The sequence below is a fragment of the Jaculus jaculus genome, chromosome 8 (assembly GCF_020740685.1).
Source record: "Jaculus jaculus isolate mJacJac1 chromosome 8, mJacJac1.mat.Y.cur, whole genome shotgun sequence".
NCBI classification, from domain to species: domain Eukaryota; kingdom Metazoa; phylum Chordata; class Mammalia; order Rodentia; family Dipodidae; genus Jaculus; species Jaculus jaculus.
The window spans coordinates 83,111,432-83,124,789 of NC_059109.1; the positions used below are offsets into that span (position 1 = coordinate 83,111,432).

At 45.8% G+C, this 13,358-nt stretch overlaps 1 protein-coding gene across 1 annotated transcript; it reads right to left on the reverse strand.

Moving 5' to 3' along the window:
- Nucleotides 1–7,745: 7,745 nt before the first annotated feature.
- Nucleotides 7,746–12,889, reverse strand: Spef1 (sperm flagellar 1). Its single transcript, XM_004661483.2, has 7 exons — nt 12,127–12,889; nt 9,916–10,027; nt 9,356–9,512; nt 9,144–9,183; nt 8,959–9,019; nt 8,630–8,753; nt 7,746–8,520 (listed from the first exon to the last, which is right to left on the reverse strand). Exons 1-7 carry the CDS (start codon nt 12,233–12,235, stop codon nt 8,413–8,415), a joined length of 711 nt encoding a protein of 236 aa, XP_004661540.1. The 5' UTR covers nt 12,236–12,889; the 3' UTR covers nt 7,746–8,412.
- Nucleotides 12,890–13,358: the final 469 nt, after the last annotated feature.

Genomic DNA, 13,358 nt, shown 5'->3' on the forward strand with positions numbered 1-13,358 from the left:
ATATCAAGAAGAGAGTGCACAAGCATCAAATAATGCCCAGGGCTGGAGGCTTCCTGGCATTATCAAAGCTAGATAACCAGGCTCCCTGGAGTTAGGAGCAATATAGGAAGGGATTATGAGCAACTCCAGGTTAGGAGAACAAATGGAGTATAGGGGAAAGCCCCTTTCCAGCTTCAGAGTGTTCTGGACTTTATTCCTTATGTAAAAATTAAACTAGCTAGGTGTGGTGGCACACACCTTTAATCCCAGCACCAGGAAGTCTGAGGTAGGAGAATGGCTGTGAATCCGAGGCCAGCCTGAGACTGCATTCCAGGTCAGCCTGGGCTAAAGTGAGTCCCTACCTCAAAAAACTCAAAAGCAGCAGGGTGTGGTGGCACACGCCTTTAATCTCAGCACTCAAGAGGCAGAGGTAGGAGGATAGCCATGAAAGGAAGAAAGGCAGAAACTGAAGAGCCAAAAAGAAAAGAAAACAGCTTGGGAGTATCTAATAAAATTGGTGGGTGCTAGTCTTCATCATAATGTCCCTCTTAATTATATAGAATAAGACACATACAAAGGCTAAGGCAATAGATCAATCAATAAAGTGATTGCTATGCACACATTTGTGAGCCCAGCCCTGAGGAGGTAAAGACAACCAGACCCCTAGGTTTCACTGGCCATCAGTCTAGCCTACTTGGCAAGCTCCAGGCCAATAAGAGAAGCTTATCTCAAAAAAAAAAAAAGTGGACAAGGGCTGGGGATATAGCTCAATAGGTAAAGCACTTGACTCACAAACTTGAGAATCTGAATTATTTGATCCTCAGTGGAAAAAAACTAAGCTTGTGGGGCATGGTGGTGCATGCCTTTAATCCCAGCACTCAGGAGGCAGAGGTAGGAGGATCACTGTGAATTCAAGGCCAGCCTGAGAACACATAGTGAATTTTAGGTCAGCCTGGGCTAGAGTGAGATCCTACCTTGAAAGAGAAAAACTTGTAAAAAAGGCTGGGGGTTGTGGTGCATGCCTTTAATCCCAGCACTTGGGAGGTAGAGGTAGGAGGATCACTATGAGTGCAGTGCCAGCCTGGGACTACATACTGAATTCCAGGTCAGCCTGGGCTAGAGTGAGATCTTAAAAAAAAAAAAAGAAAAAGAAAAAAGAAAAAAAAAAGTCAAGTTAAGACTGGGAGAGATAGTTCAGTGTACAAAGTACTTATTGCCCAAGCATGATGACCCAAATTCAGATTCCCAGAATACAAACATGGTAATGGGAACATTTGCAATCCCAACACTCCTGTATAGCAAGATGGGAAACAGAAACAGGAGAGAATCCAGAAGTTCACAGAATTGAATATATTCACTATGTAGTCTCAGCGTGGCCTTGAACTCACAGCAATCCTCTTACCTCTGCCTCCTAAGTGTTAGGATTAAAGGCTTCCACCACCATGCCTGGCTAAGATTCTATTTTCTTACATGTGAACTTTAAGCTCCAACATTAGATGGGCCTATAATCCCCACTCCCACTGTTTGGGAGGCTAAAGCAGAAGGATTGCAAGTTCTGGGTTTGCCTGGGCTAGAGTGAGTTCAAGGCCAGGGTGGGAAACTTAGTAAATCTTTGTTACAAAATAAAAAGTAAGGGCTGGAGGGATGGCTTAGTGGTTAAGGCATTTACCCATAAAGCCAAAGGACCTCAGTTCGATTCACCAGGACCCATGTAATCAGATGCATAAGAGGGTGCATGTGTCTGGAGTTCATTTGCAGTGGCTAGAGGCCCTGGTGTGCCCATTTTCTCTCTCTCCCTCTCTGCCTCTTTCTCTCTGTCTCTCAAATAAATAAAATTTTTTTTTTTTAAAAAGTAAAATTGGGCTGGAGAGATGGCTTAGTGGTTAAACGCTTGCCTGTGAAGCCTAAGGACCCCGGTTCAAGGCTCGATTCTCCAGGACCCATGTTAGCCAGATGCACAAGGGGGCGCACGCGTCTGGAGTTCGTTTGCAGTGGATGGAGGCCCTGGCACGCCCATTCTCTCTCTCTCTCTCTCTCTCTCTCTCTCTCTCTCTCTCTCTCTCTCTCTCTCTCTCTCTCTCTCCTCCTCCTCTCTGTCACTCTCAAATAAATAAATAAAAATAAACAAACAACAAAAAAAAAGTAAAATTGAGCTATGGATACAGCTAAGTGGTAAAATGCTTGCCAAGCATGCATAAATCCTTGAATACCACCAAAACAATCAGAAAAACCACCGACTGTTTTACTACTTCCCAAAAGTATCTGCATTTAATCTCTGTAAGAATTTCCTTTACCTTCTCTCATTGCAGCCTAGTTTGTAGAATAACATTATCCACCGTCTAAAAGAAACTGCCAAACTGTGATCTGAGGTGTGCTTAGCTATTTGAACTCCCATTAACTGAATAGAAGGGTTTCAGTTGCTTCACATCCTCATCAGTATAAAAATTAGCAGTCCAAAAAAAACCCTCACCAACAGAATAGACCACATGGAGGACAGAATTTCAAACCTCAAGGACAAAACAGAAGAATCAGTTTCAGGACTCCAAGAACATTGTCAAATTCAAACAAATGTGCAACCAAAACATGAGAGAATTTTGGGACACCCTAAAATGACCAAATAGGATTGGAGAGATAGCTCAGTGATTAAGGCACTTGCCTGCAGAGACTAATGACCCAGGTTCAATTCTCCATTACTCAAATAAAGGCAGATGTCCCAAGTGGTGAATGCATCTGGAGTTTGCAGTGGCTACATACCCTAGCATGCCCATTCTCCCTCTTTCTTTCTCTCCCTCTCCCCCCTCTCTCTTTCCTTGAAAATTAAGTAAATAAGCATTTTAAAAGGACCAAATACTCAGATCATAGGCATACAAGAAGGGAAAGAAATTAAGGGCATTGGCATAGAGAATATCTTCAACAAAATTATTGAAGAAAAAATTCCCAGTCTGACAAAAGAGAGAATGATCCAAGTACAGAAGGTGCGCAGAACACCAAATAGGGCCAGAAAAGAGACACCCCATGTCATATAACACAAACAATACTAAAACCTTTAAGAAAAAGACAGCTCATTACATATAGAGATGGCAGAGAAAATGGAGGAGAACCAAGATCCATTGATAAGACAAGAAGATAGCTGACTGCCAACCACAAGACATGCCACCTCTACCACATCTAACAGGGCCCAGGAGAATTGCAGAGCAAGTGGTGACATGAATACTGCTCTTACTGCTAGCCTGACAACCAGTTCCAGAGTGATGAGGATAGATACAGTAATCACTCCAAACCTATCAAAGCAGAAATCCAGAGGCTACAGAGAGCACAACACTAAATCAGACAGTCAGCAGGCTTGTCATGGCCCATGGAACATTGCAGAAGAGGAGATAGAAATAGTGGAAGAGCCACAGAGTGTGTAGGAATATCCTGAGGTACAGTCCTCCTCCACCACAGGGACAGACTGAGGCCTCCATGACTCCACAGTGAATACCATAACCCCACTAAGGAGGGCCTCCAGAGTAACAGGAGCTGGGATGAGGAGATAAAAGAGTATAATCTGTTCTATAAAATAAAAAATTAAATTCAAAAAATGAGCAGTTAATTTGTGAAGACATGTTGTGCAAACCAAACAAACCAAAGCAAAAGGCCACTAGTATTTAGCTTCTGCTATGATCCATGCCCTTGTGTATAATTTTTTAAAATTCTTTTAGAGTTTTCAAGACAAGGTCTCACTTTAGCCCAGGATGACCTGGAATTCACTCTGTAGCCCAGGCTGTCCTTGAACTCACAGTGATCCTCCTACCTCAGCCTCCAGAGTGTTGGAATTAAAGGTATATGCCACCATGCCCAGGTGAAGAAAAATTTTTTAAAAATATATATTTTTTTATTTATTTGAGAGAAAAAAAGAGGGAGAGAAGGGGGAGGGGGAGGGAGGGAGAGAGAGAGAGAGATTGAGAAAGAGAGAATGGGCTTCCCAGGGCCTCCAGCCACTGCAAAAAAACCCCTTCTGTGGGTTCTGGAGATTCAAACTGCGATCATTTGGCTTCCCAGGCAAATGCCTTAAAGGCTAAGCCATCTCTCCAGACCCAACATTGTTTTTTGTTTTTTTTTTTTGAGACAAGCTCTCACTCTGGCCCATACTGACATGGAACTTATTTTATAGTCCCCAGGTCAAATCTCAGTTTCTCAAGTACTGGGATTGAAGATGTGCAGCTATACTAAATTATTATTATTATTATTTTAGTTTATCAAAATAGGGTCCCACTCTAGTCCACACTGACCTGGAATACACTATGTAGTCTCAGGGTGGCCTAGAACACACAGTGATCCTCCTATCCCTACCTCCTGAGTGCTGGGATTAAAGGTGTGCACCACCATGCACAGCTTGATACTAAATTATTAATGAGGCTATACATTGTTACATTGCTACTATGTAAAAAATGAGCCAGGGGCTGGAAAGATTGCTTAACAGTTAAGGCTCATGCCTACAAAGCTTAAGGACCCAGGTGTGATTCTCCAGGTCCCACGTAAGCCAGATGCACATGGGGGTACACGTGTCTGGAGTTCGTTTGCAGTGGCTAGAGGTCCTGGCAGGCCCATTCTCAGTCTCTAATAAATAAATAAATAAATAAATAAAAATCTTCTTTTAAAAAAAGGAGGGCTCAGCTGGGTGCGATGGCACACACCTTTAATCCTAGCACTCAGGAGGCAGAGGTAGGAGGATCACCGTGAGTTCGAGGCCACCCTGAGACTACATAGTTAATTCCAGGTCAACTTGGGCGGGAGTGAGACCCTACCTTGAAACACCCAAAAAAAAAAAAAAAAAAAGGAAGTGGCCAGGTGTGGTGGTGCACACACCTTTTTATCCCATACTTGAGAGGCAGAGGTAGGAGGATCATCATGAGTTCAAGGCCAGCCTGGGACTATAGTGTGAGTTTCTGGTCAGCTTGTGCTAGAATGAGACCCTACCTCTAAAAAGGGGGGGGGTGCTGGAGGAATGGCTTAGTGGTTAAGGCGCATACCTGCGAAGCCTAAGGACCCAGGTTCTATTCTCCAGGTCCCATGTAAGCCAGATGCACATGGTGGCACATGCATCAGTAGTTCATTTGCAGTGGCTATAGGCCCTGGTGCGCCCATTCTCACTGCCTCTCCATTCCTTATGCTTTTAATAAATAAATAAAAATCTTAAAAAAAAAAAAAAAAACAAGCCAGGCATGGTAGCGCATGTCTTTAATCCCAGCATTTGGGGAGGCAGAGGTAGGAAGATCACCATGAGTTCAAGGCTACTCTGAGACTACATAGTGAATTCCAGGACTGGAGTGAGACCCTACCTCGAAAATAAAAATAATAAGAAAGCGAATATCTAGTAGGTGGCTTAAATAAATCTGGTACAGACCATAGAATTTCATGTGGCTAAAATAAAAACGAGGAAGTTTTCAATGTGTCAGTATGGAAAAATCTTATATTAGTCATGGTTCTCCAGAGCAGCAGAACCAATTTTAGTATATGTGCTGCTGAAACCAGCACAAAAACAGAACCAAAAAAAAAAAAAAAAAGCAATTGAGAGACTGATTTGTTATAAGGAGTTGGCTCACAATTATAGTAGCTGGCAAATCCCATGATCTGTAGAGTGACTTGTCAAACTGGAAACACGGAAAGGCCAATACAAATTCAAAGGCTTGAAGAGCTAATAGGATAGTTCTAGTCCAAAGGCCATCAAGCTCCGGTTCAAGTAGAGTCAGCGTTTCTGTTTGAATCTGAAGACAGGAAAAAGCTGAGGTGCCAGAGCCAAGGCCATCAGGCCCCTATACTGGGGAAGGTCAGCCTTTTGATTCTACTCAGGCCTTCAATTGATTGGATGAGACCCAGTCATGTGAGGGTGGACAATACGCCTTACTCATCTGCTGTTGTAAATGCTAATTCCATGTCAGAACATCCTCACAGAAAAATTAGAATGATGTTTAACTAACTGTCTGGATACCTTGTGGCCAAGTCTAGTTTGTTCATAAAATTAATCACCACAGGGCTGGCTCTGTGGGAAAGAGCATTTACACAAGCATGACAACCCAAGTTCAAATACTCAGATCTCACATAAAGCCAGACAAGGTAGCACAAGCTTCTATAATTCTAATATGCCATTAGTGAGATGAGAAATGAGACACAATCCCCCAAAGCTCGCAGACCAACTAGACTGACATATGCAGCAGTGAAAAGAGACCCTGTGTCTCAAGTAAGGTGAAAGATAAGGACTAACACCTAAAATTGTTTTTAACTTGCACATGCGCACTGTGGCACCCATGCCTGCACTCACACACATGAACACACATACATATATGGATTATACATACACAAACAAAAGTTTTAAAAAAATCACCATAGATTTAGAAGAGATACAGAGCAGGGCTGGGGAAGTGGCTTAGCAGTTAAGGAGTTTGTCTGCAAAGCCAAAGGACCCTGGTTCAATTCCCCAGGACCCACATAAGCCAGATGCAAAAGGGGATGCATGTGTCTGGAGTTCTTTTGCAGTGGCTGGAGGCCCTGGCAAGCCCATTCTCTCTTTCTCTCTATCTGCCTCTTCTCTCTTGCTCTCAAATAAATGAACAAATAAAATATTAAAAAAGAGATACAGAACAGAATATATAATATGCTGCACTTTATATACAAAGAATAAAAGAAAAGTAAGGAGAATAAATGTGCCTGTTGCATAAAGACACTCTGATCCAGGCATGCCTATAATCCCACCACTCAGGAAACCAAGTCAGGGATATTCCAAGTTTAAGAGCAGCCTGGGTTACATAAAGAGGCCCTGTCACAATAAAAACTCTCTCTGTTCATTTTCAAGACCAAGTGAACTTTTTTCTTTTTTTTGAGTTAGGGTCTCCCTATAACCCTGGCTGACCTGGAATTACTATGTAGTCTCAGTCTGGCCTTGAACTCACTATAATCCTCCTACCTCAGCATCCCCAGTGCTAGGATTAAAGGTGTGCGCCACCACACCCAGCTTAAATTTATGTGTGTTTTAAAGTATTCATGTGTATGTTTAGTCTATCAAAACATTGAACAGAGGCTGGGTGTGGTGGTGCATGCACTCAATCCCAGTACTGCGGAGGCAAAGATAAGAGAATCACTGTGAGTTTGAGGCCAAGCTGGGACTATAGAATGAGATCCAGTTCAGCCTGGGGTAGAGTGAGACCTACCTCAAAATAAACAAACAAAAAATATGTTGGGAAGATGGCTCAGCAGTATACACTGAGTAAATGCCTAGGAATCGAATTACTGGAGCTCAGGATTTACAAATGTTCATCATCATTGGCGGTCAGCAAATGGTCAGAATGAGGTTATATCATGGGCAGTCAGGGTTGCAGGTGATACTTGGTTTCAGTACATAGAATTGACATCACTGGTAATCTTATAGGAGGCTAAGTTAAGGGTTAGTCCATGAATAGGAGTGAGGGCACTCATGCAGTCACAGTTCAGAGAATATGAAACCCGAGTTTGGGATTAGGCAAGGCTGGAAGACACTCTGAAAGTGAATGAAGGGGTCACACTAAGTTAGGGCTAGAAGTTAGGCTTGTCATCATTCACCAAGCTTGCCCCCTGGGGATTTCATCAATCTACTAATCAGTGGGTACACAGGACTTGCCACTCAAAAGATGAGAATCATTTTGGGTCCAGAGGCTCTCTAGTTAAAGAAGGTAGAGGGATGAAGGACAAGGGGACAAGAACTTGCCTTCAGAGAATGATCCAGGCAGGAAGGGAAAGCATTCACAGGAAAAGAAAACTCAACACCACCTTTAATGGGGACAGCTCTGTTCCGGATTCCCGGGCACTCCCAACAGTACTCCAGTGAGGAAAGGGCAATAGCACAGCAGGTGTCTCCCTTATTCCTTGCTAGCCCCACACTTTACCCCCTCCTCTTCAGCTGCTGAGGTCTCCAGCCCATAGATGGGTCCCAGGTGGACACCTAGGAGGAGCAAGGGAAGCCCTTGGTTTCCAGGGATACCTTCCCTCGTGGTCCAGGCCATGCAGAGCATGGATGAAGGGACTGCTGTCCTCTGAGCAGGGCAGCGACCAGGTTCTGGAGGTGGGGGACAAGCCAGAGGACCGCTTCCCCAGGCCCATCGCCGGGAACTCCAAGGTGGACACAGTTTTGGGGGTCACACCGAGTTTCTATACATGGCTTCTGAGCTCTGAAAAGCGGTCCATCCTCCTGGCCCAGATGGAGTGTAAGGAGGACCGCTCAGTCTTGGGCCTCGGTTTTGAGGACGTCTGTCCTAGCGCCCCCAGCTCACCCCCATGCCCTGGCAGAGAGGCGCTCCAGCAGGAGGAGGTACGTGCGAGCAGCTGGCTCCACTCTGCCCGTCCAATCGTGCTGGTGGGTGGGTGGGCCGCAGCGTCTGGGCTCTGGCGGGTACCGGGAGCCCCCATAGCAAAGGCCGCCTCTCACCGCTGCTTGCGCTCAGCCTGCTGCAGTCGCCTGGAGAGGTCTTCGATACGCACGTTCTTGAGTTGGAGCAGGTGTTCCAGACGCCTCACCTTCATCTGCAAGACCTGGGCCACAGCACGCAGATGCCAAGCTCTGCAGCCCACTGCCCAGCCCCTTTGCTGTCCCCAAGCTGCCCCGCCCCTACGGCCGGCCTCCGCCCCAGCGAACCCTCACCTGCACCGTCTCTTGAGAGGCCAACAACTCCTGCTCCTTTTCAGCGATCTGGAGAACGAAGCTTGGACCGCCCTGCAGTGCCTCGTTATACACGGGAGGTCGGGTCACCAGTGGCCGCCCGCCCCTGCGGTGTGTAGCAGCACAGCAGAGGCTTGGACCTCAGACTCCAGCCTTTCCCTACCAGTGCCCAGCCAGGCCTTCTTTCTTCCCCTTTCTCCCAAGCCTTTTCCTGCTTCTTGTCCTTCACATCTACCAGGCACAGCTTATACCCCTAGTTTGTGCGAGGAAATTACCAAACCTGGTGAGGTCAAAACTATAGGCTTCTTTACCTGAGCTGTCCTCCTCCCTGGGGGTCTGGGGCACCTTCCCCTCGGTTCTTCTGGGACAAGCCTAAGACAAGGCAAATGGAGGAGTGACCTCGCTGGAGTCTACTGTTCTGTTTCCCTGTCACCCTAAAAGCAGTAGAAAAGGGGTAGCCTTTTCTGGAAGGGAGGATGGGGAAAGACCATCTTACCCATATCCATGTAGCCACTGCCATCCTGAGTTGCCAGATCCTGAAAGAACCCCGTTGGTCTACTGTGAGCCTGGCCATCCCCAAGGAGCCCAGGTTCCCTTCCTCAGCGACCCCCTTCTCCCTCCCCCCATCCCCCATCCCCGCACAGATAAGATCGCTCCAGGCAACCCTTCCTTCCACAGAGCAACAGGCTTGAGCCAGCCCAGTGGCACCTGTAAGGAGCCGCCACCCTGCTTCCTGCGCCTCTGCCGCTCCTCCAGGCGCTGCCTCAGCGGGATGAGCACCAGTTCCACCACGCCAGGAGCACACTGGGCAATCTTACGCATTACATCGTCTGGTACGGAGAAGTTTAATTTGTTCAGTACCCTCCTATAGGATAGACATGGGCAGATTGGACTGGAACCTTTGCAGAATGAAGAGAGTGCAATGTCCAAGAAGGGAGGGGACATAATCCTGGGATGAGTGGAAGGGAAGGCATCCGAACTCCACCGTTTGAGTTCCCCGGTTTCCTTGTTCTCATTCCAATAAGAGTTCCATGGTTTTGTCACTAGAGGGATTCAGCCCACCCCACCCTCCCACCTGCACAGTCCTGGCATGGGCATTAAGACTAGGAGGTTTTGTTATTGTTTTACATTGGTGAGTATTAACCCAGGGCCTTGCACATGCTAGGCACGTGTTCTATCACTTATCCATATCTCTCTAGTCAAGACTTTAGGAAGGTGAGAGAGATGGAGGTTCCTGGGAATCTGGCTACTCTTGGCTATTCCACTACCTGTTCAGGTGACCCCAGTTGCTGAGCTTCTGCTGGAGCGAGTTGGCAGGGACATAATTGTGCATCTCCACCATCTTGGGGAAGTAAAACTTGATGACCTCTGCAACCAGGACTGATGAAGTAGAAGGGGAAGGCAGGGGAATGGGAAAAGGGATGGGAGAAGAGAAGGGCAGGGTGGAGAAACAGCAGAATGGTGGAACCTACTTGGGGAATAGGAAAACCGAGTCTCTGAGAGAACCCTTCCGGAGCCTGTGGCCCCATGTAGGAATTCACATGCACACACACACGTCCTAGGAGATTCACACACATCCCAGGAGAATCACAGACTCACACAAAGACACAGGATAGAAGAAAGAAAGAAAGAAAGAAAGAAAGAAAGAAAGAAAGAAAGAAAGAAAGAAAGAAAGAAAGATGCAAACAAACAAACAGGATAGGATCCTTCTGCAGGACTTGAGGGTATAGCACATTCTGTAACATGTATGAAGTCCTGTGCTTGCTCTCCAGCACCACAGGGAATGGTGGTTGTGGTAGTTTGAATGGATGCCCCCAGAAGATTCAGGAATTTTCTTGGATTCCCAGCTGCCTGGCTGGAGAAGGTATCACTGGGCATTCAGCCCTAAGGTTGCTTTTAATTTAATTTAATTTTTTTCGAGGTAGGGTTTCACTCTAGCCCAGGCTAACCTGGAATTCACTATGTAGTCTCAGGGTGGCCTCGAACTCACAGCGAGCCTCCTACCCCTACCTCCTGAGTGCTGGGATTAAAGGCATGCACTACCACGCCTGGCTAAAGATTTTATTTTTGTTTATTAATTAGACACAGAGAGAGGGAGAGAGACAGAGGGAGGGGTCTCTAGCCACTGCAAATGAACTCCAGATACATGTGCCACCACGTGCATCTGGCTTATGTGGGACCTGGAGATCGAACCTGGGTCCTTAGGCAGGCATGTGCCTTAACCACTAAGCCATCTCTCCAACCCCAGCCCTAAGGTTTTGTTACTAGGAGTAGCTCTGAATTCCAGCCTAGGATATGCAGAATGCTTGAGTTCTGCTGGGGTTCCTGGAGTGTGCTTGCTTATGATGCTGGTGGTGGTATATTTCTCTGCATGGACCTGTGAAAGGGGCCAGCTTCTTCCACCATTATGGAACTTCTCCTGGATCTGTAAGCTTCAAATAAATTCCCTTCCTGTCATAACTGTTTCTGGGCTGGAGGTTCATCACAGCAATGTGAAGCAGTGTGCACCTGTAATTCTAGAACTCAAGAAGTAGAGGTAGAAGGATCAGAAGTTTAACGTCCTCCTCAGCTACATAATGAGGTCCAGGCCAGTCTGAGACCTGTGAATAAAACCCAATCTTGAAAAAAAAGAAAAAGAAAAAGAAAGTCCCACAGGGCTGGAGAGATGGCTTAGCAGCTAAATGCACTTGTGCTTGCAAAGCCTGACGAACCAGGTTTGATTCTCCAGTACTCACATAAAGCCAGATGTACAAAGTGGCACATGCATTTGGAATTCATTTGTTGTGGCAGAAGGCCCTGTCATACCTATTTTATCCTCCCCACCTTTTTCTTTCTCAAAGAAGTCAATCAGTACTCTCTTTACATGTATACACATATGAGAATGTGTAGGCATTCAGGACAACCACAGTCCCAACCCACAGAGGTCCACACACAGAGCAAACAAATATACAAGTCTTATACATACTCTACTCAATTATAAATTCTGCCTACAGAAATATATACTTCTGTTTTGAAATCCCAGGAGACTTTCCTGAAACACAGATACACAATCACAAAGAAACATATGTGCACGCAAGACTCACCCAAGTACAACCAGGACAGAACATTTTGACATACACGAACAGTTTTACAAGACAGACATATGTAACAGCTATGTGAGAAAGCAGGAAGATTCACAAACACACACACTCGTGCGTACACACACACACACACAAAATCTTAAAAGTCCCTGGAGGGAAACACACACATACACACACACATGATTGAACAAGTAGATATGCACATGGACATAAATTGTTCACACACACACACACACACAAATAGCAAAACATACGCATACACTTCCATAACTGAAGACCCAGGAGACAGATCGCACCCCCCTACACAAACTTTACACACACGAAAAATGATAGTATACACACAAACTCCTTACACATATGTACAGTACAGAACATGTTTAAACACACAGGAGAGCACACCTCCATCACTGAAGTCCCGGCAGAGGTTTCTTTTGGGTCGGGACAAAGGGATGTTGTCTATCCATAAGTATAGCTGGTGCAGCGCCTCCTCATCCACGCTGCTCGCCATTGGCTCCTTGGGCAGGGCCAGAGTCGTTTCAGCCAGACAGAATCCAACTCCAGCCTCAGGATCCCTCAAGCGCCTTTTCTCTCGGCGCTGCGGGCGTTCAGATCTTCGTTTACTTTTCTAACCCCACAGACTTACGTCCCAACTGGCAATAGCCATATTGTTTCCCGAAACCATGGCAACTATCACCAACTCGCCTGGAAGCAGAGACTTCTGGGAGTTGTAGTGTTTTCCGTGTTACTCTCCCTTGGGCCCCAGCTTTGATTCCTTCTCTCCCAGAAGGCATCACTTCTGTGCCCACACCACTTGCTGACCAGCCACCTCACCTCACTTTGGGCTTTGCCAAAGCTAACCAGGCCTCTAGAACTCCCGGCACCAGCAGCCCCCTAAGCTACTTAATTGTCAGCTTTATCTGGGGGTCCACTGTTAATCTGTTGCCCATCCAGCCTCTGGTATGATAATCTACATGACAATTTTTTTGTTGTTGTTGGCTTCCTCCCTAAAGCCCTGTAGTCCTAGGGTCACTGTCATTTCCCCATCTTAGCAGTATGTCCTAATGGGGCATTTAATATGTAACTCAGACTTCCAAAGACAAGCGTTCAAGGTCAGTATCTCAACTTATTTCCTCCTACATAAAATGTCCCAACAGGATACTGGGAAAGAAATTAAAAAAAAAAAAAAAAAAGAAAAGAAAAAATTTAGTGGAAGCTGTGCATGTATGGGAACTAGAGGAAACGGGAGTTATAGGCATGAATGAGCTTCTGTAGTCACTTCAGCACTCATGCCCTCCCTCCAAAGATATTTACCATGGATTAGAAGTGGATTTCAGAACTTTACTCTCTCTGCCTTGGGCAGAAGCTCTTCATACCTTCTCTTAATCTAATAGTCTCTCTAAACAAAAACAAAAAAGCCACACACACACAAAGGATTTCAATAACAAAGCCTATTTCAAAGTAGCACTGCCTTTAGGATTGGGAATATGGGTTTCTCTTTAGTGAAAGCACAGCAAGTACCTAATAGGATATTTCTAGCCAGCCTGTAAAGAAAGCTCACTTCCAACATAGGCTAATAGTGTAGCTTTGGGCACAATACTGAACCTCCCTGTTCATAATAGCTCTCCCCACAG

Bases quoted from the DNA above. Each gene is read 5' to 3' on its own strand.
- Spef1 (XM_004661483.2), bottom strand. From the start codon at position 12,235: ATGGCGAGCAGCGTGGATGAGGAGGCGCTGCACCAGCTATACTTATGG. The intron at 9,513-9,915 runs GTAGTGGAATAG...TCTATCCTATAG, and splicing joins AACTGGGGTCACCTGAACAG to GAGGGTACTGAACAAATTAA. The intron at 9,184-9,355 runs GTGCCACTGGGC...GGGTTCTTTCAG, and splicing joins AGGGTGGCGGCTCCTTACAG to GATCTGGCAACTCAGGATGG.